This window comes from Anser cygnoides, chromosome 6 (genome assembly GCF_040182565.1).
Source record: "Anser cygnoides isolate HZ-2024a breed goose chromosome 6, Taihu_goose_T2T_genome, whole genome shotgun sequence".
NCBI classification, from domain to species: Eukaryota; Metazoa; Chordata; class Aves; order Anseriformes; family Anatidae; genus Anser; species Anser cygnoides.
This window is the reverse complement of record NC_089878.1, coordinates 5,059,385-5,080,776: the sequence shown is the minus strand read 5'-3', so window position 1 is coordinate 5,080,776 and position 21,392 is coordinate 5,059,385. Positions and strand designations below refer to the sequence as shown.

General features: G+C 47.6%; 1 protein-coding gene across 2 annotated transcripts in view; it reads right to left on the bottom strand.

The window, feature by feature from the left end:
• TMEFF2 (transmembrane protein with EGF like and two follistatin like domains 2) overlaps positions 1 to 21,392 on the bottom strand; it is a 331,707-nt gene that overhangs the window by 104,293 nt on the left and 206,022 nt on the right. Inside the window, exons 1-4 of one of the 2 annotated variants that reach the window (XM_066999056.1) lie at positions 17,319 to 17,766; positions 16,042 to 16,151; positions 10,368 to 10,497; positions 7,998 to 8,024 (exon numbers count right to left, since the gene is read on the bottom strand). In XM_066999056.1, coding sequence (XP_066855157.1) covers positions 7,998 to 8,024; positions 10,368 to 10,497; positions 16,042 to 16,151; positions 17,319 to 17,496 — 445 coding nt within the window. In that variant the 5' untranslated portion in view covers positions 17,497 to 17,766. Of the gene's footprint in view, positions 1 to 7,997; positions 8,025 to 10,367; positions 10,498 to 16,041; positions 16,152 to 17,318; positions 17,767 to 21,392 lie in introns of those variants that run through there. The other variant, XM_066999055.1, reaches the window with a different exon arrangement.

The window sequence follows — 21,392 nt, the reverse complement described above, 5'->3', positions numbered from 1 at the left end:
CTGTCTTTATCAAGCAAATTTGTAGCTTCATAAATAACATTTCAATTAATTGACAAAATCTGTTACATCAGCCCATATTGCTTGGCATTAGTTCTCATTTATTTCTTTATTAATCAGGTCTGGATCAGCATGTCCTGCTCTACCTCGATCAATGTCAGATTGACAAGCCTATAAATAACTAGATTTTTTCCCTACCCTTTTGAATACCCACATACCTACATTCTCTCAGACCTTTAGAACTCTTCCATGTTCTCAGATGTACTAAAAACCACAAATTAAGGTCCTTAGCTAGCTCTTTTTAAACTCCTGGCTCTAGTTATTTGGAGCTGCTGAAGTAAAAAGGGTCCTGTTTCAGCAGCTGCTTGTTTTAATGGGTTTAAATAAGCACCATCATTGTCTAATTCACGAGTAGCTAGAACAAGTGAGATCGAGGAGTCCAAAGGAAGAGTTCTGACATCTTTTTCCCCAGATCATATTATTTTCAAAATGCAATTTGGAGTTCTTCCTATTATGTAGTATTTAGGGCTTGTATTCAAGTGTTCTCCTGGCCAACAAGGACTAGAAACATTTTACAAGTTTGCTTTAAATGAGAACCAAGCATCTTCCATACCTATTCAAAAGCCTGGGCTGAGAGAGTGATGATATCATCTTAACTGGTTGCACTGTACCGTAAAACTCTAACTTGTCTGAATTTGATGAGTTATTCTGAATTCTTGGGCTTGTGAAACGCTCATTAAACTTACCCTATATGTGTGTTTACATAAAGTAGCCAGCAATCTCTAGTTTACTAAGTGTCTGGGAAGCAGTCATGCCCTTCCTGAAGATAAATTCCCACTGACTTCAAAGAGAGCAGGCAAAATTTATGCTTTTATTTACTAATCTCTGAAAGGGAAGAAATCCTCTTAGACAAAAGGGAATGTAAGCGTCTGATGCAGAATGCATTAAATTTTCCAGATGCAATGGAGGTCTGAAACGTAAGAGTTAAAGAAAAGCAAGTACACAAACCTTGCGAGAGGACTTGGCAGTTTTCACCCTATTTGTTCTTTGTTAGGTCTCATGAGAGCATCTAACAAATCCTATGTCACGCCAAAACCAGTTCAAAGCAAGTGCCTAGTGAATCAGCTTCTTCAAGCAATAAACCACAGGGAACCTAACTGAAAGATGCACAAGGATCTCAAGACCTTCTGGTCACTCCTGGACTGCCTCAGGCCCCACTTGTGGAAAACATCCACATCGAGAAGTAAACTTTGAAGTCAATGGTATTTAAGGATGTGCTAAAAATTAAGCACATGCCTAAACACATACTCTGGCCCAGGAAGTAACAATGTGTTCTGAGCAAGCGTAACAGAGCCCATGGAAAGCTTGAGAAGCATCTTTCTTCCCTGTGGAAGAATTTCCTGTGTAGGAAAGCCAAACGATGAGCTAGATTCACCTCTCGCTGTCAGCACGGCTAATCTCCCCACTTGTCACAGGGAAAATTAATCCAGGTTTACAGAGATGTAGCAGACAAATCTAGTCCACTACATTTCTCTTTTGCTCTGTTTACAGTAACAGACCAATAAATGAGTGTTTGTGATAGGATGCCCTCTTTTTAATCTGTTTGCTGGAGTATCATAGGATTTGTTTGCTGGTTTGATGACTTAGTTATTTGTGGATTTACAGATTGCACATGATTAGACAGCATATTTTGGATTTTTTTTTTTATTCAGTTTTGATGTGGATGGGTAGTTTGGATTTTTAAAGTGAAACCAGAGCATCCTCAGGATATTATTTTTTTTGGTGTAGGTGAGTATTCACAGCCTCCTTCTGTAGCTCTGAACGGTTTTAAAGAAGTACTAAAAAAATGTAAGAAATTGGATCATTTAAGAAAGCAGCTATGAATGGAAGTCATTCTGACCTCTTGTCAGCAAAAGGCTCTGGATCCTCAGGGTATCTTCGATTTGTTTTATTGGTGATTTTTTTTTCCCCCCAGGAATGACTGAAAAACAGGCCACATATCATTCACTATGGGCCAACTCTTTCCCATGATATTTCTCAGCGTTGACTGTCTACCTGATGGCAGTTGTGCATTCAAATCAAGAACACAGCAAGGACTTTGGCCCGTTAATAACAAAGTAAGCACAGGGATAAAGCACAGCACATTTCATGGAATCCTGCACTATAATTTCAGAAGCAGTAAGCAAAACATGGGCAGAACTTGGGCAACTAAATCCAAAACCAGCATCTTCCAAGCTGGCACTTATAAATAACCCCAGAGAGCTTCAAGTCTGGAGGAGCTCTGGGGAATTCGCTGGAACATCTCAGGCAGGCAGGGTCAATTAGCTCAGTGTTTAGCTCAACTTTACAGGAATCCAAAAGCAGGATATTCTTATCATTTCCATACCTTCCTAGGATTTCCAAAATATCTACTGCATCCCACCCAGTGCAAAACACCAACAATGGGGACCTAAAAGTTCACTGCTTAGAAATGCCCAAGGACTTCCCATTCGGTCACCAAATACACACAAGATTCATCCTTTCCCAGTTTTTTAAAGGCCACAAAGATGCTAACTGCCTTTTCCCGAGCTAAACTCTTACACAGGTCAGATGTGCACCAGCCCTGAACTAAAAGTCAAGTAATCACGTTAGGACAGTGAAAAGCTTGAGCTAATAAACCCAGCCTTTCACAGAGCTTATTGGTTTAGGCTCGGTGCCACGCTGAGGTTAACAAGGTAAAAACCTGTTTAACAAAGAAGACATATATTTGACCATCCACAGTCGGGTCAATCATTTAAGATTTAAACATTCCCTCCAGAGGTATTTACCCTGTCACACGCACGTTGCTTATAGTTGCTTTTGTATCTGCTGATACTGCTTTAAATTATACTAACCAAATGAAATTAGAGTAGAAGCAGTTTTCCTACTGCCTTACTGCAGTTGATAACAGCATGTGGGGTCTGCAAATATTCTTAACTCACATGAGAGAGCCCTGTATTACCTGTTATACCCAGCTAAAAAAAAAAGAAAAAAAAGGACAGGATGTGCAGGCTCAAAACACGAATTCCCTTTCTTTTTAAAGTTAAATTGGAATAGTCCCATTATTTTCACATATACTAATACACGTGTATATGTGTGCAGGTCAGCATTGCATTTTATACACCATTTCATTCAAACCAATAAACACGCCAGGTTTTATGGAGTATTTTGGCTCAACTGTTATTGCTAGGACGGTGTTTACAGCAATATTCATTGTGTTCTGCATAGCCCTGCCTATCAATCAGCCCTGAAATAAAGCAGAAAGAGAAATCCAGGGAAAAGCAGCAGAGCTGCTGAATCCAAGCCAGTCACACAAATCCAGCATGGACACATGGGCAAAGGCAAGTGGGTCAAAGTAGCTGTTTGGCTGTTAATTAAATAAAAAGATATATGCATTGTATTATAGTTTGCCTTAAAAAACAATTCAGGCCTCACAGCGTTAAGTTTTCTTTCTTCTCTTTTGACTGTATTAGTCTCTCAAGATGACTGTTGTTCCGCACAGATTCATAATATGTACGTGTTTACTCACACATTTCCAAGCCGACAGGAAAGGCAGACCAGAATTCCAAATCTATGATTTGATCTACATGTTGGCACCTACGAAGAGCTGCAGGACTCCAATTTTCTGGATAAGATTGAAGGCATAAGCCGAAGAGAACAAACAAACAAAAAAGCCATTCTCATCCTTAAAATACACAAACAAAATGAGACGGAGAAAAAAAATGACTGCCCAAAAGGCTGTTGATTCTCAGGTATGCCTAACAGCAGCACATTAGGAATAACTTTAAGAACATTCTTTGTGGATTGCATGTGAGCCTGCTGACAAGCAGCGTGGTTCAAAAGACAGAGCACCAAAGCACCGTGCGTTATCCCCAGGTCAGCCACTGGAGCATGATGCGGCTTTCAGCCTTTGCCTAACTTGGACGTTCAGGCTCTGCTTCACAGATTTCATCCTCTCCCTCACTGCAAAGAAGTGCCTCACGGTATCAGGGTGTACCATGCTGGAGCCCTAATCTTATAATTAGTGCCCCTAGATGCTACTCTAAAATAATGGTGACGATGATATTGATGAATTACGACTTGTTTATTCATTCAGCTTTAGTCTAGATCATGAAGAATTAACATAAAAACCAACCTCTGATAAGATCTGCATACCCAGGGGCCCTGTACGATTCCCATTAGAGTCAGTGGGACTTTAATGGAAATTGAATGAGGCTCTGAAACTAATTCGATGTAGGTGCTTGTGTATTGCAGCGCCGGGGGATCACAGACACCTGGCGTGATCGGCACCCACAGTAAATCGATCAGGCTATGAATGCAAGCCAATCAACGGAGCTAAGAACATGGATAATACACAGAGGGGGGGAAAAAGCCTTCAATGCAGAAAAGAAACCAACCAAAGATGTTCTTAGTCTGTTAAGTACTATAATAAAATACTGCATCTTGAGTATGTCACTGTTTGAAGGCAGCTAGGAAACGAGCACGAATTCATTATGAACTCACTCAAGACCAAAACATGAATCACTGGGTTCTAAAAAAAACCCGCCCAGTAGTCTAGAGAACGGCGTAGATGAAAATGAATGGAATCTCTTTAAATTACTCTGTATAAACTCTTTCACATTCATTCTTTCTGCCGCTGATTAGTATCTCTCTGTGATACTGGCTTTTAAATAATTCCACACTGCACTCAGTTTCTGCAATCAAAACACAGAAACAACTCTTGATTCTGCATTTTTAGTCTTCATTTACTGGGGAAAAAATGTCTTCTGTGGTAAGAAACTTGACCACCTACTATTCCTACCCATTTACTGGATATCCCCAAACGTGACTGTGTGCCAATGGCTCAGTAACCCAGTGACATTAAATTTCTCCCATCACTTTACAAATAAGGGGACTTTTGTATTGCTGTATTGAATATGTGATTGCTGCCTAAAGCAGTAATACATCACCTCTGGAAAGCCCCCAGGATCATTAAAATGTTAAGAAGTTGGGACCCCCTGCTCCCAGCAACCCTGAAAGTAAATCAGAAAACTGTAAGACCTAAATACTAAAGCTAGAAGAGCTTTCTGCAAACCCATATGGGAACGAGCAGAAGGGAAACGTGGCTGGCAAAACATGACCTCTGGCTGTACTCTTTCTGCTCTATCCAGCTTCCTGAGAAAAATGGGGCTTGTGTGACCACGCGGTGTGGTTGTGGACATCTGTCCATTGCACCAACCCCTTTCCAGGGATTCCTGAACCATCATCCAATTATGATTTCACTTGACAAAAACTCCATTGAGGAAAAAACAGGACTGAGAGCTGAACTGTTACCAGTCATGAGGTAAACCACCACAAAGCAATAAGGTTGTCATGTTCCAAGAACTGGAAAACATTGTGTCCTCTACCAGTTGGCAATTTGAGTTAATTCCCCATTAGGTGCGTACCTTATCAGACCACATAAATCCAACCACAAGATACAAGTCTGTTGGAAAGCTAGTATGCTCATCTTGTGGAATGATACACAGAAACAGTGCAGAAATCTATGGGAATAATATGGAGGGGCTCCAGTAAGAAGCAACATCCTTGTCCACCTCCGAGTGCAGGAAGGCAGATGTTCCTGCCGCTAAGGACAGTCCCCAGGTACTCACACTGATCACACTGAAGGATCACCCTTTATGGGTGCCCTCAAATAGAAATCCACCCACCCTTTACCCAAGGAGAGCGAGCCCTACACAAATACTCTCTGTGACCCAGATCCTTTTTCGCCAAGTACAGATGCTTTTGTACTAGATCACACAGCAAAGAAGAGATCCCTATGACTTCCCAGCCCCACTGACGTTATTTGGCTGGATTTTGTTTGAAAAGTCTTTTCAACAAGAGTCTCCTAAGCCACCGGTTCCAGGAGGCTTTGCCCAGCCTGCCCGAGCCCCCAGCAGGCCTCCAGGGCCCCAGGCACTGGTTGGCAGCTTGTTAACCAGGGCTGCTTGGAGAAGCTTACGAAAGGCAATCTTGTTTGTCTCTTGTTTTTCTGAAAATTTTCAGAAGACCTCAGACTTCTCCTAGAACAACTTCCCACTCATGACTGTTGGAGTGGATTTTACAAGACTTATTGTGATGACATCCAAAATTTATTACAGCTTTTACAACAAGACCATGTGTAGTAAAGAGTGATGTAGTGACAATATTTACTTGGCTGGATTTAGCTTCTTAGGGCACATAAATATACTTTTGCACTTTAAGAACAGCAGTGGCTGCCTACTAAATCTTGTATAATACAAGGCAGCTTTGTAGACCTTTAAGCACACACCAACTTGACTCTGTCTACTTCACAAATTTGCTTCCTTATTATCTGCCTAGTCAGTCCCCATGGCCCTGTTCTGCTCATCTTCTGTCAACCTCAGCTTTTAAAACGAAATTGTTTGGAAATCATGCTTTTAAAACCCTATGCCTTCTGAGTATGGAATTCATTCCTTTAGGAAGTGGGCATGTGTGTTTCCCCATCTCCCCCAGTTATAAAACAGACTGGAAATCTTATTCATTTTCCTTAGTATGTACATGAAAAAGTCACACAAAATCCATCATTTGAAAATTGATTATTGACTGAGTGTGTGAAAATCCCATCTTAAATTGTAGATTTCTGTTAATCTGAGATCTGAATCAGGAATCTCTTTGATCTAGTCCAGTTCAGAAAAAATATTTAAAGGACGTGAGAGCAAAATAGGAATAGCTAGACAAAATTTTTTAATGAGGTGTAATATTTTCAGTTGTGATTTCTGGGAGCCAAGTCTGAAGCATCTTAAAATGTTCTGATTTCCAGAAAACAAACCAAGTCCAGTCTCTGACAATTAGGCCCCTTGCAAATGCCCCATGCTCAGGCTGTTGATTACTTCACAGGTAAAAATAATACTTCACCAAAACGCTGCGCTCTCCAGCATGCTTGTTACCAAAACTACAGGAAGACTGGGTGATACTTTACCAGATCGCAGAAATGTATTTGAAAAACCTGAATCCAGACAGGACTGACAGCCAGAACCAGCCACAAAACTACATGAGAGCCCAGACCTGCTGGCTGCCTGATGCCGAATCCTGGCTCAGCTCCCCATGGCCACCATGGTTGGAGGAGCCTGGCAGCATCCCAGCCCAATGCTGACCTTGCCCCTCACCTGCCATGGGTCTCCTGCAGTGCCTGGGCAGAAATGAAGGTAACTCTTCAGGGCAACCCTCTACAGCCACCCAAACTAGCCCTGGTCTCCCAGCCTCCTGGGAAGCCTGACCCACCAGCCCCACAATACAAGCATCTCCCAGAAGCCACGTTCCCTGCCCTGAGGTGAGGCACTACCCTGAACCACTACTTACACTTCCAAGAACCGGTCGCACATCCCAGAATCAGTGTTAAATGAACAAAACGATAAAAAAAAATAAAATAAATAAAACCACAAAGCCAACCCTCAACTTAAATGCAAGTTTGCTACTGTTTTACAGCATCCCCCGTATGCAGCAAAGGGTTTGGACTATTTCCCTGTTTGTTTTTGCTGCTGCTGTTCTTAGAAGAAACACATAATTCTTCTCTTGTGACATTTTTCATATCTTTAAAAAAAACGCTCTCCAGTACCACAAAATATTTGGCTTGAATCCTCCAGTGAGAAGAAGCCAAAGGTTTGGCTCATGTTTTAAAAACAAAAGGAAATATTACTCTAAGCATAAAACAAACGAGTGCAACAGTAACAGTAGATGGAGATAGAGCTCCTAGCACAACGTATGAATAATTCCAAGTCCTATTAGAAGGAACACAGCTTTCTGAATTTCCCTAGAAAACAGCATGTCATTAACTAGGTTCCAGCTTGACAAAAATGCAAAATGTCACTTTTTCAGAAAAAAAGTCCAGCAAAAGACAATATGTAGTGTAACAACAAAACTGCAAAGCACATCCCCTTAGAAGCTGAAATTGCAAAAGACAACGTGTGTACACATAAGCAGTGTTATTAAAAGATGGCTCTTACCTCCATCCCCAGATCCTGAGCCAGCATCTGAGAAAAGAACAGAATGAAATTTATATTCATGTGCTACCGTATGTCCTGTAAGCATGTAAGGCAAGATTGTTCAGTCAAATGTATTACAGCGTATCTCATGTTTGATGTCATCCCTGGGTAAATTATAGAGATGTAATCTGAACGTAGTTCACTCAAGCCGTCTTTCTCATGTCTGAACTCTCTTACTTTAAAGTCTCTATATAAGACTAAAATAACGTAAGCCCTGGAGTGCTGTGATGTTCTCAGAAGCCGCTGCCTCATTTTGTTGTACTGAGACTGATAAAGCAGCTCCAGGAGCTTTGTTCCCAACAGTTGTGCAAAGTCGTTTCACGTGGCCACTACTAAACCCTCAGCATCAAACAGGGCTTTTAAACCCATCTGTTTGAGGCCAGACCAATTGGAAATTCATGGCATTGTCTGCACAGAACAGTGACATCTCATCAGATCACTAGTTTGAATAAACCATTTAAATCCTTATTCAAAGTCCGTAGATAAATGATCAAAATGCCATTTTTCTTAAGGTTGTGGCCGAGGTTCAAAACCAAGCGTTTTTGTTTTCTTCTGCTCAACGTTTTGCTGGATGGAATGACCAGATTCACAAATTCTGAAAGTGCAACGTCGCAAAATCTCCAAGCCCTGAACTTCATTATGATACTTTCTAACCAAGACAAAGTACAGGAATGCACGCATGAGTAGGGCTAGAAAATCCATACGAGGAATTTCTCCCGGAGGGAAGGGAGGGAGGCTGTCACCCCTCACCTCCCTTAGCAGCGGGTTTATCCATTTATCAGCATCAAGAGTAATAGAGTTTGGAAAGGCTGCTTGGGGATTCAATTACCCTATGAACTGTTAGATCTAATTTACTGACAGTAGGATCTGGTGGATCTGAACTGGCTTGCACATGCCATCATTACTCAAAGTTAAAAAATTGAAAACCTTTATTTAAATAAACCTGTCGCAAAAAAGGCACAGAATGATAGAATTGCACAGCAAGACTCCATGGAAGAGAGACAAAAGAGGGGTGGAAAATAGAACAGAAAACGACTGGCTCTTTAGAGAAGAATCCCACGTTTCTCCTCCTGCCCTACCCTTTGATGCCCAGACCTCTGCCAGCCCAGGTCTCTGCTGGGGGCCTGTGCATCACTCTGCCCTGTTCCACTGTCAGTAGCAAGCAAGGTTGGGAAAAGATGAAATAATGCACTCAAATCAACCCCTTAATCATGAAGTCTGAACAAAAAAAGACCAGTTGCTGTGCTGAGAGAATTTACCGAGTCAAAGAAATCCTATGCCACAACAGGCTTTGTCAGCCTGAGCTCTACTTAATATCAATTTATAGACAAAAAAAAAATCTGCATGTGTTTTTTTCTTGAAAATTGTCAGGTATCAGCTTCAGAGAAATTTCTTTTCCTGGATTTTTTTTCCTCTTGTGTGTATGAAACACAAAAAATCACAGCACTGCACAAAGTCTGCCTGATGCACTTTTTTATTGACACCTCTATCCTCACCTGAGAAAAAAAAATCTGCTTTAAGTTTAAAGTGCTCTCTCAAGAACAAAGCCTTACTCCTCCTATTCTTTTCAAGTTAAGTTCACTGTCCAGCTCCAACAGACACTGATCACAAAGGAAAAACATCAAGAACCCCTGTGCCTACGCAACTCGGTTTTCCTGACTGATGTGGCTCATTCGCTTTTCTAGCTGCTTCACAAAAGTAGAGACATGAACAGCTCATGATGCTCAGAGTTAAGTGAAGGCGTCTCAAATACCAGTCAGTTTTCACACATGTTCTTCAATGAGTTCTTCCAACAAATCCAGAAAAACAATTTATTGCGCAGAGCTGTTCATTAAGGGTTTTCTGGGCTGGTATAAACTGGCTTGGCTCATTACAGTCAGTGGAGGTCTGCTGAACTACAAGCTGGGAAGCAGGCCCTACACACACAAGAAAAAAAACTAAGGAACCGCATTACAGGCAGTGATGCTCCAGGCCTACCCTCTCCAGATTACAGAGTAGGTTGCTGTAATCCAGATGCCCATTTATCAAACATCTGCTTGCTTAATCTGCTGTCAGTGACCTGTCATCATGGCCCCTAACTGCAGGCTGGGCTGCGTGACCAGCAGCACAGGATACACGCTTTAAAAAAGGCATGAAAAAACTTCTATGCTGCACCCTATCAACCTATGTGAGGCTAGCTGTTTAAAAGGAAAGGATGTCAGCAGCATCTTCTCACACTCAGGACTGCCAAGAATTAACCCACGACAAACTCAAAGGAGGGATTCAAACAGCTCCTGCCCTCCGCAGGCAGTTTTATCCAGGGGCACGCAGCCTGGAGCACACGGTACGTACCGGTCGCGCATGATCCTTCGGACACGAGGAGGATTTCGCTCTGCTGCTTGCAGGCAGCCTGCTTCAGGTAGCACTCGTTCTGGTAGGTGTCGCCGTTGGAGCCGCAGACGGGCACGTAGTCATTGTTGCACTGGGGGGAAAGGCCAGGAGCGGCAGCGTTAGCCATGCAGGTGGGATGGATGGATGGATGGATGGATGGATGGATGGATGGATGGATGGATGGATGGATGGGGCAGCCCCGATTTGTGTGCCCCCCCTGCCCTTTCCAGTACTAATCCCTCGGGAAAACAACAAGGAGGGAGGCACTGCCTCCCTGCTTCACATTTACAGGGGCTTGAAGAGAGGGAGGGGGGATGTGGTAAAGAAGAAAGGGAGAGGAGCAGCAAACAGCCTTGTGCGGGTGAGGGAAGAGATCGCCCGAGCGAGGCAATATTCAGCAACCACTCACTGAGGTGTCCCCTGTGAGGAGGAGGAGGGGGCACTCCCGGACAGGGAGCATCGGGCAAGGCAAGCGGCTCCTCTCCGCAGCAGCAGCGGCTCCTCTTGCCTCTCCACTGGATGGCAACAGGCAAATTGCAAGGAGCAGGCTCTCCTTTCCCCTCCTCCTCCCCATCCGCACACCCTAGTCACAACAGAGATGCTCCTGGGTGCCCAGGGAAGCGTCCACCTGCCCTCACCCCCCTGCTCCAGCACCCCGCTGCAATTAGAGCTGGAGGAACGGGGCGAGGGGACAATCGGTGCTGAGCTCGGCAGCCCTCTCTCGGCAGGCACGCAGCGGCCGGGATGCTGCTGCTGCGCCACGGCCGGGCGCACCCCGCTGCGCCCGGCGGGCAGGGGCAGAGGTGCCGCAGCTCGGCATGGAGCCGTGCCCCTGCCTCAGCCCAAACTCCTGCCCAGCTCGCCAAACCACCCCCTTCCCCCCCCCCCCGCTGAAGGATGGTTTCGCCCTCGCCTGTTCGTTTTAATAAAAATAATTCCATTTTATATAGAAAATTGGGCAACCTACCGGGTGCCGTTATCTTAAGATAATCACACTCCGAGGCTTAGCAATACTTGGATGTACCCTGTACATGGTAATTATACTGGGGATATGATTATCTCATGATTACTGTACTCCTGGTATGCCTCATTGTTTAATTATAACAAATGGAATGATCGCAATTATTATTTACAAATGCTCACCTCTGCTTAAATCCAAGTAAAAATTAAAAAGAAATCACACTGCCTATTTCAGCTATCTCGTGCCACAAAGTGGCAAAGGTGTGTTCCTAACGCGCAACCTAAAGCGCAGAACCGAAATCCCAGGCATGTAAGCATCAAACAGGCTTCAACGTGAATGACTAGAGAAACAACTAACACAAACAATTGCACAGACTGCATTAATTGCAGGCCTCCATGCGGAGCGGCTGCCAAGAAATTATTCATAGTTGATCAGAGTGACATTTTGATTGGGCCAAATCAAATGACATTTTCCTCACACGCTGTATTTTCTTAAATCTTCCAGAGCTGCGTCCCACCTCCAGTGTCCTCTTCCTTCAGAGCAGGACAGAAAACCAGCAGCAACAACAGGGAAAATCCTTTTCTTCCTCTCCTGACGAAGGGCTGCTCCACGCAGAGATTATTTTCATGACTATGCTCCAAAGCTGAACAACGCTGCAAGCAGAAAACACCGACTTCATCCAAAAGCTCTACAACAAACGCTGGAGGGTGATCTGGAATACTTAACCAGGACAATTAACACAATCATGCAAATTTTTTAAAGCATGAAGATTCAAATCATGCTTGTTTTACACATCCTCTCTGCTTGACACCCGTGGGACTTCTTGTCAGAGCAATCTGTGCAGAACTCGGCCCAAAGCATCTCAACAAGCCCTCTGACGTGTAGAAACAATGCTGGACCCCGTTCCCAAGAAACACGGTGGAAACTGCTGGTTTCGCCCAGAGCCAGAGATGATCTTTTACACTGACTCAGCTTCAAATCTGAAAGGCCAAGCAGCCCTATGTTAACAATATAAAACGTCAAGAGTGAAATCTTGAGCCACACAAATTGGCAACAGAGCTGCTGTTAGCTGGGCTGCAACTTCTTCCAAAGCTCATAGATGCTAAGACACATTTGAGAGACACCAGGGCTCCTGAAAGGATTAATTCTCCTCGCAGAGGTTTTCCCCATCTCTCGTGCAGCTGATGACACGCTCGAACTTGGATTTGGACAGCAGAGGTGGAGGTACTCCACGATGAGCACTAGTGATGCATCCTTTTCTTTCTCAAGCTGTGCTGGTCCCAGAGGCATTTCTTCATCTGCTGCCTGTTCATCCCACCACCACCTTTGCACAACTGCTGTTTGGATGGAAAAGGCCAAACTAAGGAGCTGCAGGGAATGTGAGAAGCAAGAGCCTCCAGATGGATCCTGCCTTGGTTTGGGCTGGGGGCTCAGAAAGCCATGATGAAGCCATGGTGGAAGTCACCCAGGAGAGAAAACGACTGCTGATGAGAAGGTCTTGGTGTTAGAAGTCAAGTAACTCGTGGCCTTCTTTCTAGCACTGGAGGATATCAGACCTTGACTATCATGGTTTCCTCAGTCTAGCAACACATTTGTGCCACTGGTTTAGGACTCCGTAGACCAAGCCCCAGACATGAGTACGATTCTCCAGCCCTAAAGTAAGGCCTGATCAAGCACACAATGAAATCCACGTCAAAACTCCCAGAAACCCAGCAGCATGGTGCCATACTGTCATGTCCTCTCTTATGCACTTGGGTTTTTAAAATACACCTGTATATAAATGTATCCAAACTCAACCAACTATCAGCTGGAGGTGGCCTTTCTCAGCATGAGCAGCCTTGAGCACTCACAATCAGTCGGAGACAAACCAGCTCTGGAAGTGCTGGGTCGGTGCTGTGCACTGAAACCATGAAGGTTTGCTCTCTAAAGAGAACGATGAACTTGTGTAACTCCTTCTCCAGGTAACACTGTCAGAAGCTTGACCTCTTCCTGCTCTCAAACTCCACTCCCAAAATGCCAGCTTTGTTTGGAACCAAGCAGCACGACAATATATTCCAGAAACGTAATACCAAGCTGCAAGCTGGCCAGGCGAGGCTCCAGCTCCAGAAATGCAGAAGCACAGGAGGGATTCAACTTGCGTGGGAACAGGGCTCCTCACACACAGAGCAGTGAACACTCGCAGTCTTGGTCAAGAGATGCAACGCTGATGGAAACGCCCTCGTATATTTTTGGATTCATTTGTAACATCTGAGAGGGAAGGGATCCCAAGCTGCCAGACGATGGCTTTGGGAGGACTTGAGTGTAGAGGGAGCGGTGTCCCCAGCTGTGGCTCTGCACCTCCTGGTGGCCCCGCTGAGCTTGCTGTGCGGTGAGCAAGGGTGGTGGCTGCCACCTCGCTCAGCCCCACCGCTGGAGCCAGCCCCCGGGGCTTCAGGTGGGGCTAAGCGGGACACAACGTCCTCTGACACAACGCCTGGCTCTTGTCACGAGGAGTCCGTGAATGGCCCGTCATTTTGTGAAAGAGAAAGACAGGAGAGCCAAGGAACGCACAGCCCTGTCTCAGCGCGTGCCCGCTTGCTCTTCAGCGAGAAGAGTACAACTCAGATCTTCCAGAGCAGCCTGATGGGGTTTACCCCCTCAACAACAATTATTAATTTTTTAACCCCACATGGATAGACATGATGTACATCTGCAATCCTGGTTCATGGGAAAAAAAACCACACACAACCCCACACAAACCAAGGCTGCAGCAGCCCCAGTTCTGCCTCCCCCAGGACCTCAAGACCCTGGGGCTGGCCAGCCCAGGCCTTTCAAACAACACGGAGGCAAAATTAGCTTTCAGTCCTTGTCTATTCTCTCAAGCTGCAGCGAAAGCCCCTGGCAAATTCAGGAGAAAACATAAAAAGTAATTAGAATGATGAGGAGCCTGCTATTGATTTGCTCACTATCACCCCAGAGAGCTGTCACTGAAACGGGACACCTGAATTCTGAAGGAGGACCCCCTTTCTCGTGACATAAATTACCTGGCTGGCTCTGCCTTACTTGGCCAGCCTCAGACACCGCATTAGAAACTGATTTTCTACTCCGGCAGCGTGTGGCTCTGGCTCGTCACTTTGTCAGCTGATGTTAAAGCGAGGCAGCCCCCTGGGCGGGTGCTTTTCCCTCCAAGGTTGCAGCCAGCCCCGTGTCACCACAGGGGGCTGCAGTCAGCCCCAAGCCACCAGGGACTCGTATCCTGCCTCGCGAAATCACATCTCCCACCACCCCCAACGCCTGGCTGCACTCCCTGCAGACTACGAGTCCACTGCTTAATGCCAAATGGGGCACCGATGATGGGACCCGAGCACCTCTCGGGGTCCCCAAAGGTCCCAGCACCAATGGGGCAACGTCTGCCCCAGCAGTGGAGCAAGGCACCGCTGCTGCATTGCATCACAGCCTTTTCTTCGAAAGAGAAAACAGAGCAACCCTTAAATCACTGCACATGCTGAGCCAAGGCAAACGCTCCTTGCTGCTCTGCTCAAAACAGCATCCTAACATGGATTTTTGATCGCACGCAAGCTAAAAATGGAACACCAGAAATACACGGTCAGTATGAATTCTCTCCCCACGCAAGGAAACGCAGGCACTTCAGCAAACTGTCTTGTTCTTCTTGCAGAAAAGTTCCTTCTTTGTTTTAAAGGAAGGAACATTTGTTTAATGTTCCTTCGTTTGGAATTTTTACCCAAAGTGAAATTTGGCTCTAGAAATATAAACGATACTTATCACGCTTCAAAGCGAATAGCCAATCAAAGCTCAATAATAAATTAATCATTACAGACGTGCACAATCTTGAACTGTGCACTATTTGGCCTGCTCTACTGTAAACACTCACATCAGCATTGCAAGTTCCACAACTTCACAGATCTGCATTAAAATGCGAGAAACCAGAGGCATAAACGTATATGCAACACGTGTTGGTACATGCTTAAAACTCCTTTAGTTTGCTCAGTTTTTATTCAGGTCATTATGGAAAGCACAGCTGTTTTGCAAGTTGGCTAGAACATATTAAATGGAATCCTTCATAATGAAATTGTCTGACTTTGAGGATGCCTGAGGTTTAGATGTAGCTGCAAGAGGGAGAGAGACGGCACAGGAGGAGAAGGAAAAACCCCACTGCTCAGCAATAACCCGCTACGGCTGTATAAAACCTAAAGGAAGTTCATGATTTTGGAACAGAGGGATTTCTCTTTAATCTGATCAGCTGGGCAGATAAACAGTCAGAAGCATTGTCACTATGCAGCCCTTCCTGAAAATATTGCATAAGCACATTACAGATCCATTTCTTTAACTAGATCAGAACTCTGAATACAATAAGCCACGATCTGTATCAGAAATGAATTTAGAAAGGACTCTAAATCCTTGTTAAAAGGGCAGAGAAACAAAATCAGAAATGCACAACCTGAAACTGCAGACCCGAGGGGACACTTAAAGCCGTAGCATCTGCATTTTCCCAGAGAAACTTATGTCTTCTTGACACCAGTTGGTTCTCCTGCCAGCTTTTATACATGCTGCCAGGTTTTCCCTCTAACTTCTCTGCACGTAGAGAAATAAATTGCCAAGTGACGGGTTATAAAGAGGGATCCTTGCTTTGTATTCTCATTAATGAATTACAGAAGGAAATATCAATCTTCTTACCTTGAACTGACAGACACAAGTCACACTGTCTCCAATCCTTAAACACTCCCCATCAAATTTACAGGTATTGGTGTCGCAGAGAAAGAGATCGTTTTCTCTGTCATCGTAACCTCGAATGTAAAAGGAAAAAAAGATGTCAGCTTTGGTCTGGCAAGAGGAACAATACAGGATGATTGTGTTTTAATGCACAGAGCACAATAACCTTGTTGATGAAACGATACAGTCCAGATTTTCTTTTGTCCTTCCCTGTCCTCAGTTTTCCACTTTTTCCTCTCATCTCTCCCTCAGTCCTTCTATTAATCCTTATTCCCCACAGCCTCACGCACTTTTTCCCCCTCTCTATTTCACGACTCAATTTCCTCAAAAGTCACCCAGTAATTACGCTATTTCACTGCTCCGGGTCAGGAATATCATCAACTTAACCCCACACAATTGCAGATCTGTTGGCCAGAAGACCAAACTGGAATTTCTCCAGCCCGTGGTGCAACAAAGCCCCCCGTAACGAAGACGAGCAGGCTGCGTGCCTTCCGCGATGCTCTGCCCGACCCCAAGGAAGACCGCTCTCCCCAAGTTAACGGGAGGAGCGCCGGGCTGCCTGCAAGCCGCCGAGCGACCCCAGCTCCCTGCCTTCAATTCCCCCAGCAAAACCCGACAGATCTGCCCAGAGACCCAGATCCCGAGCATGAATTTCAGATCTCGCTAGCCGACTTCCCATGCCAACGGCGCGCGGCAGAGGATTAAGCAGAGCAGCTAGATCACGTTCCAAGCCCATTAACATTTAAACCCATCATTTTTAGTTTTCTTCCCCCTCTCCTTGAGCCGCATCGCTCCATGCTCCCAGCCAGGAGAGCGCAGTGGACGCCCCGGGGGCAATGCGCACCCAGCTCCTGCAGACCCCCGCGTACGAACTCAACGCGGGGGTCAGAGCTGCTTCGTGGGGATGGGAAGGGATGGGAAGGGATGGGAAGGGATGGGAAGGGATGGGAAGGGATGGGAAGGGATGGGAAGGGATGGGAAGGGATGGGAAGGGATGGGAAGGGATGGGAAGGGATGGGAAGGGATGGGAAGGGATGGGAAGGGATGGGAAGGGATGGGAAGGGATGGGAAGGGATGGGAAGGGATGGGAAGGGATGGGAAGGGATGGGAAGGGATGGGAAGGGATGGGAAGGGATGGGAAGGGATGGGAAGGGATGGGAAGGGGGCTCCCCCCGGGCCGGCCGTGCCGCCCGCCCGAGCCGCCTCCCGAGCCGGGGTGCGGGCCGGGTGCCGGCGCGTACCGGAGCAGTTCCAGCCGGTGGGCGTCTGGCAGTCGCTGAGGGAGGTAGGGAAGGCCGCCAGCTTGTCGGGGCGGGCGAGCAGGAGCAGCAGCAGGGCGGGCAGCAGCAGCCAGCAGCAGCAGTCGCACAGCGCCCAGCCGCCGCACTGCCGGGGCGCGGGGGGCTCCCCGGGCACCATGACTTCCACACTCAACTCTCCGGCGGCGGCGGCAGCGCGGGGCCCCCGGGGCCGCCGGGCATCCCGCCCCCCCGGCCAGCGACAGCGGCGACGACGGCGGCGGCGGCGACAAGTCGCTCAGCGAGCGGCGACCGACGCCGGGGCGCGCGGCGGAGCCCGGCGGGGCGGCGCGGGGCGGGGAGCGGCTGCCATAGGGGCCGGGCGGCGGGGAGCGGGGCGCCGGGCGACCGCTGGGGCGACCGTCGGGGCGGCCGTGGGGGCCGTCGGGGCCGCCGCGCAGCCGCCGCCGCCGCCGCCTGCCCCGCTCTGCCGCCCGCATCCCTCTGCGCGGGGGAAGCAGCGCGGCCCGGCCCGCCGCGTCACGTGCGGCCGCCGCCGCGCCCCCATTGGCCGGGCGGCGGGCGGAGGGCGGGGCGGCGGAGCCCCGCGGCAGCGCCCCCGGGGGGCTCCCCCCGCCCCCCCGCCCCCCGGCACCGGGCGTGGCGGGGGCAGCCGCCGCACCCCACGCGGGGCTCGGGCCCCGGGCCCCGCTCGTCCCGCTGCGGGCTGGCAGCCAGCCCCGGGAGCACCCGGCGGGCAGCGAGCGCCGGTTGTTACTGCCTGCTAGCGGCCGAACCGAGCCTCGCCCGTCAGCTGCTGGGGGCTCGCGGAGCGCCTGCCGCCTGGGAGAGCGATTGTGTCCTCCTTCAGCACTTCGATTCACTTTTTTTTTTTTTTTTTTTTGCCGTGTCATTATTCCCTTTACAATCATCTTCTATTTCCCCTCTCACCTCCTCCTCTTTGCGTTTAACTTGCTTGTTCTCTCTCACATTGAGTTGGCGTTGCTCACCGACACTCTGCTCGGGTGGTCGCTGAGGTGCCCAAACACCAAGGCGCTGGCTGGCCGGGCACGACAGCCCCGCTGCCTCGCCAGGAGAATGTCCTGCTTGCTCCTGCCTTCTGCTGCCTCCACCCGCTCCTCGTTTCCTCGTCCCACTCCACCGGTTCCATTTTCCCATTCGCAGTTACCACAGCCCCCGGTTTCCCTTCTCATTCTCTTTTTCCCATTTCCTCCACCTCCTCCCTTCTTCCATCTCCAGCCCCTTCACTTCCTAGGCACCGATCGCACAGGCACTGGCAGGCTCCTTATTTGCAGGCCCATCTGACCGGACGGTGCAGGGAAGCAAACTATTAGACCAGCCTCACAGCCAGGCCCTTTCTGATCCGTCTCTCCTGTCGCTATAACTCACAACCGAGACGATAACACACGAGTATCTGGCATTCATAGAGTGTCATTAAATACAGCAGCAGAAGCCCAGCTATGGCCCGTCCTCTCCCCAGAGTGCCGTATAACACGGCAGTGACTGACTCTCCTGCGCACAGTTCTGACTTAGATTTACCCTGTTTTATTTTCAGCCTCTCAGACAACAGGCACTGTCTGCTGAGACAAAGGAGCCCCTCTATTTTTATGCTTGTTTTCTGACTTTGGAATATGGAAGCTCCACCAGAGGTCCTGTAATTGTCACAACACCATGCCTGAACTACGAACCTGAAACCGCCCGAAGGGCAGTCTGGTTAAGGCACAGTTAAAGGGGTTCTGCTGTGACTAACACTGGTATTTTCGTTAAAAAGGTTTTCCCTGTTGATATGTAAGCCTTACTCATAAAAATATTTTTATGAAAAAAATATATCTGCCAGTGTTCCAAAAGGGATAGATAGACCCACGAGCCTCGTTTCTCCGTTACCCTCTCTAGCAATTTCTTCTGAATTGTAGAGACTGAGATACAACCATTTTTTCATACAGTTCCTAGCTCCAAATCAGGAATTCTTTTGCCCTACTGATCCCGTGCTGCCCATGCAGTCACTTGCCAACACGCTATTCCCGGCTGCACTTCAGCACTGTGGTTAGCTGACACCTGCCATCTCCCATGGAGCCCATGGAGCGATGGGCTGAGGTCAACTGCATGAAGTTCAACAAGGCCAAGTGCCGGGTCCTGCACCTGGGCTGCAACAACCCCAAGCAGAGCTACAGGCTGGGAGATGAGTGGCTGGAAAGCTGCCTGGCCGAGAAGGACCTGGGAGTATTGGTGGATAGTCGGCTGAATATGAGCCAGCAGTGTGCTCACGTGGCCAAGAAGGCCAACAGCATCCTGGCTTGCATAAGAAGCAGTGTGGCCAGCAGGTCGAGGGAAGTGATTGTGCCCCTGTACTCGGCTCTGGTGAGGCCGCACCTCGAGTACTGTGTTCAGTTTTGGGCCCCTCGCTACAGGAAGGACATGGACGTGCTCGAGCGAGTCCAGAGAAGGGCGACCAAGCTGGTGAGGGGTCTGGAGAACAAGTCTTACGAGGAGCGGCTGAGGGAGCTGGGCTTGTTCAGCCTGGAGAAGAGGAGGCTCAGGGGTGATCTTATCGCTCTCTACAGGTACCTTAAAGGAGGCTGTAAAGAGGTGGGGGTTGGTCTGTTCTCCCATGTGCCTGGTGACAGGACGAGGGGGAATGGGCGAAAGTTGCGACGGGAGTTTTAGGTTGGATGTTAGGAAGTACTTCTTTACCGAAAGGGTTATTAAGCATTGGAATGGGCTGCCCAGGGAGGTGGTGGAGTCACCATCCCTGGAGGTCTTTAAAAGACGTTTAGATGTAGAGCTTAGGGATATGGTTTAGTGGAGTACTTAGTGTTAGGTCGGAGGTTGGACTCGATGATCTTGAGGTCTCTTCCAACCTAGAGAAATCTGTGAATCTGTGAATCTCGTACTCCCTGGCGCTCCCACCCCACCTCACTGCTACACAGAACTACTACTCGTAAGCCACGCAACGAGCTCACTGCCAAGCAGGCAGCTTTACGCTCGCATGATGTACAAATCGCAACCAGCATCCTCTGAAAGACATACTGAGTCCATGGTACCCCAGCTCCCTGTGTCAAAGCCAGGTACCAAAGAGCAACAGCCATTGGTACAGTTCCTTTTAGTTATGTGCTTGGCTCCAGTGCAAGATAACGAGTATGTAATAAGGGAAAACTACATCCTGTGTATGAAGCCCACTATCTGGGCAGCTTTTAGTTGCCTTTACTACATAAAATAGGCAGCTGATAAGGATATAGTTTTATCCAATGCACGTGATCATCTACATGTGTTTGGAGGACATCAGCTCCCAGAAAATAAGCAGGTTGAGATGTTTCACGTGCTCTAAGGATCTGTGGGTGAGGGCAGGGCCTGCCCTGGCTTGTACCGCACCCCTCCAGCTACGACTGGTCAATGGCTGAGGCCTGCGACCAGGCTGCACCTGGTCCCCGTCCCACGTCGCCACGTCTGTGAGTAATGCCTTCTGTTGCTGCGCTTGGCTGGGAGACGATGTACTGCTGACGAATTACGCAACCTCAGTTATTCACACTTGCACTACATCTTGGCTGTGCTGCTCTTGGAAGCCTGCAGTCTCCCACAAGTTTCCCAGAACTTGGGAGAAGCCAACTGGTACAGAAGAGTGTAGCAAAACCTCCTTGGCAATATAAGCTACGGGTACATGAGACCTGTTCTTTTTCTGCTCTGTCTACCCAAGACTATAAAGCTGAGTTCATGAATCCTTGTCTTAAAAACACTGTATGGCCTGTGTCTGAGGTCTCTAAAGGCCCTAGGATAATGACCTTGGTCAAGAATGCTGATAAAAAAAGGCTTCTTTTTACAATACAGCTAACGTTCATCAACAACATTTTCCTCAGGTCAGCACCAAGAGTACGGGACCTAGGTTCCACAGCTGCTAAGAACAAATCCTACTAAGGGACACTTGAGTTAGCCTCTTCACTACCTATACCGTATTACCTTATGTTCATGAAACACGTATGTACAGAATTTTGGAAAAAAAAAAAAACAAACAAAAAACAACGACAACAAAACCCTGCACAATTCTTGAGAGTATAAGAGCTA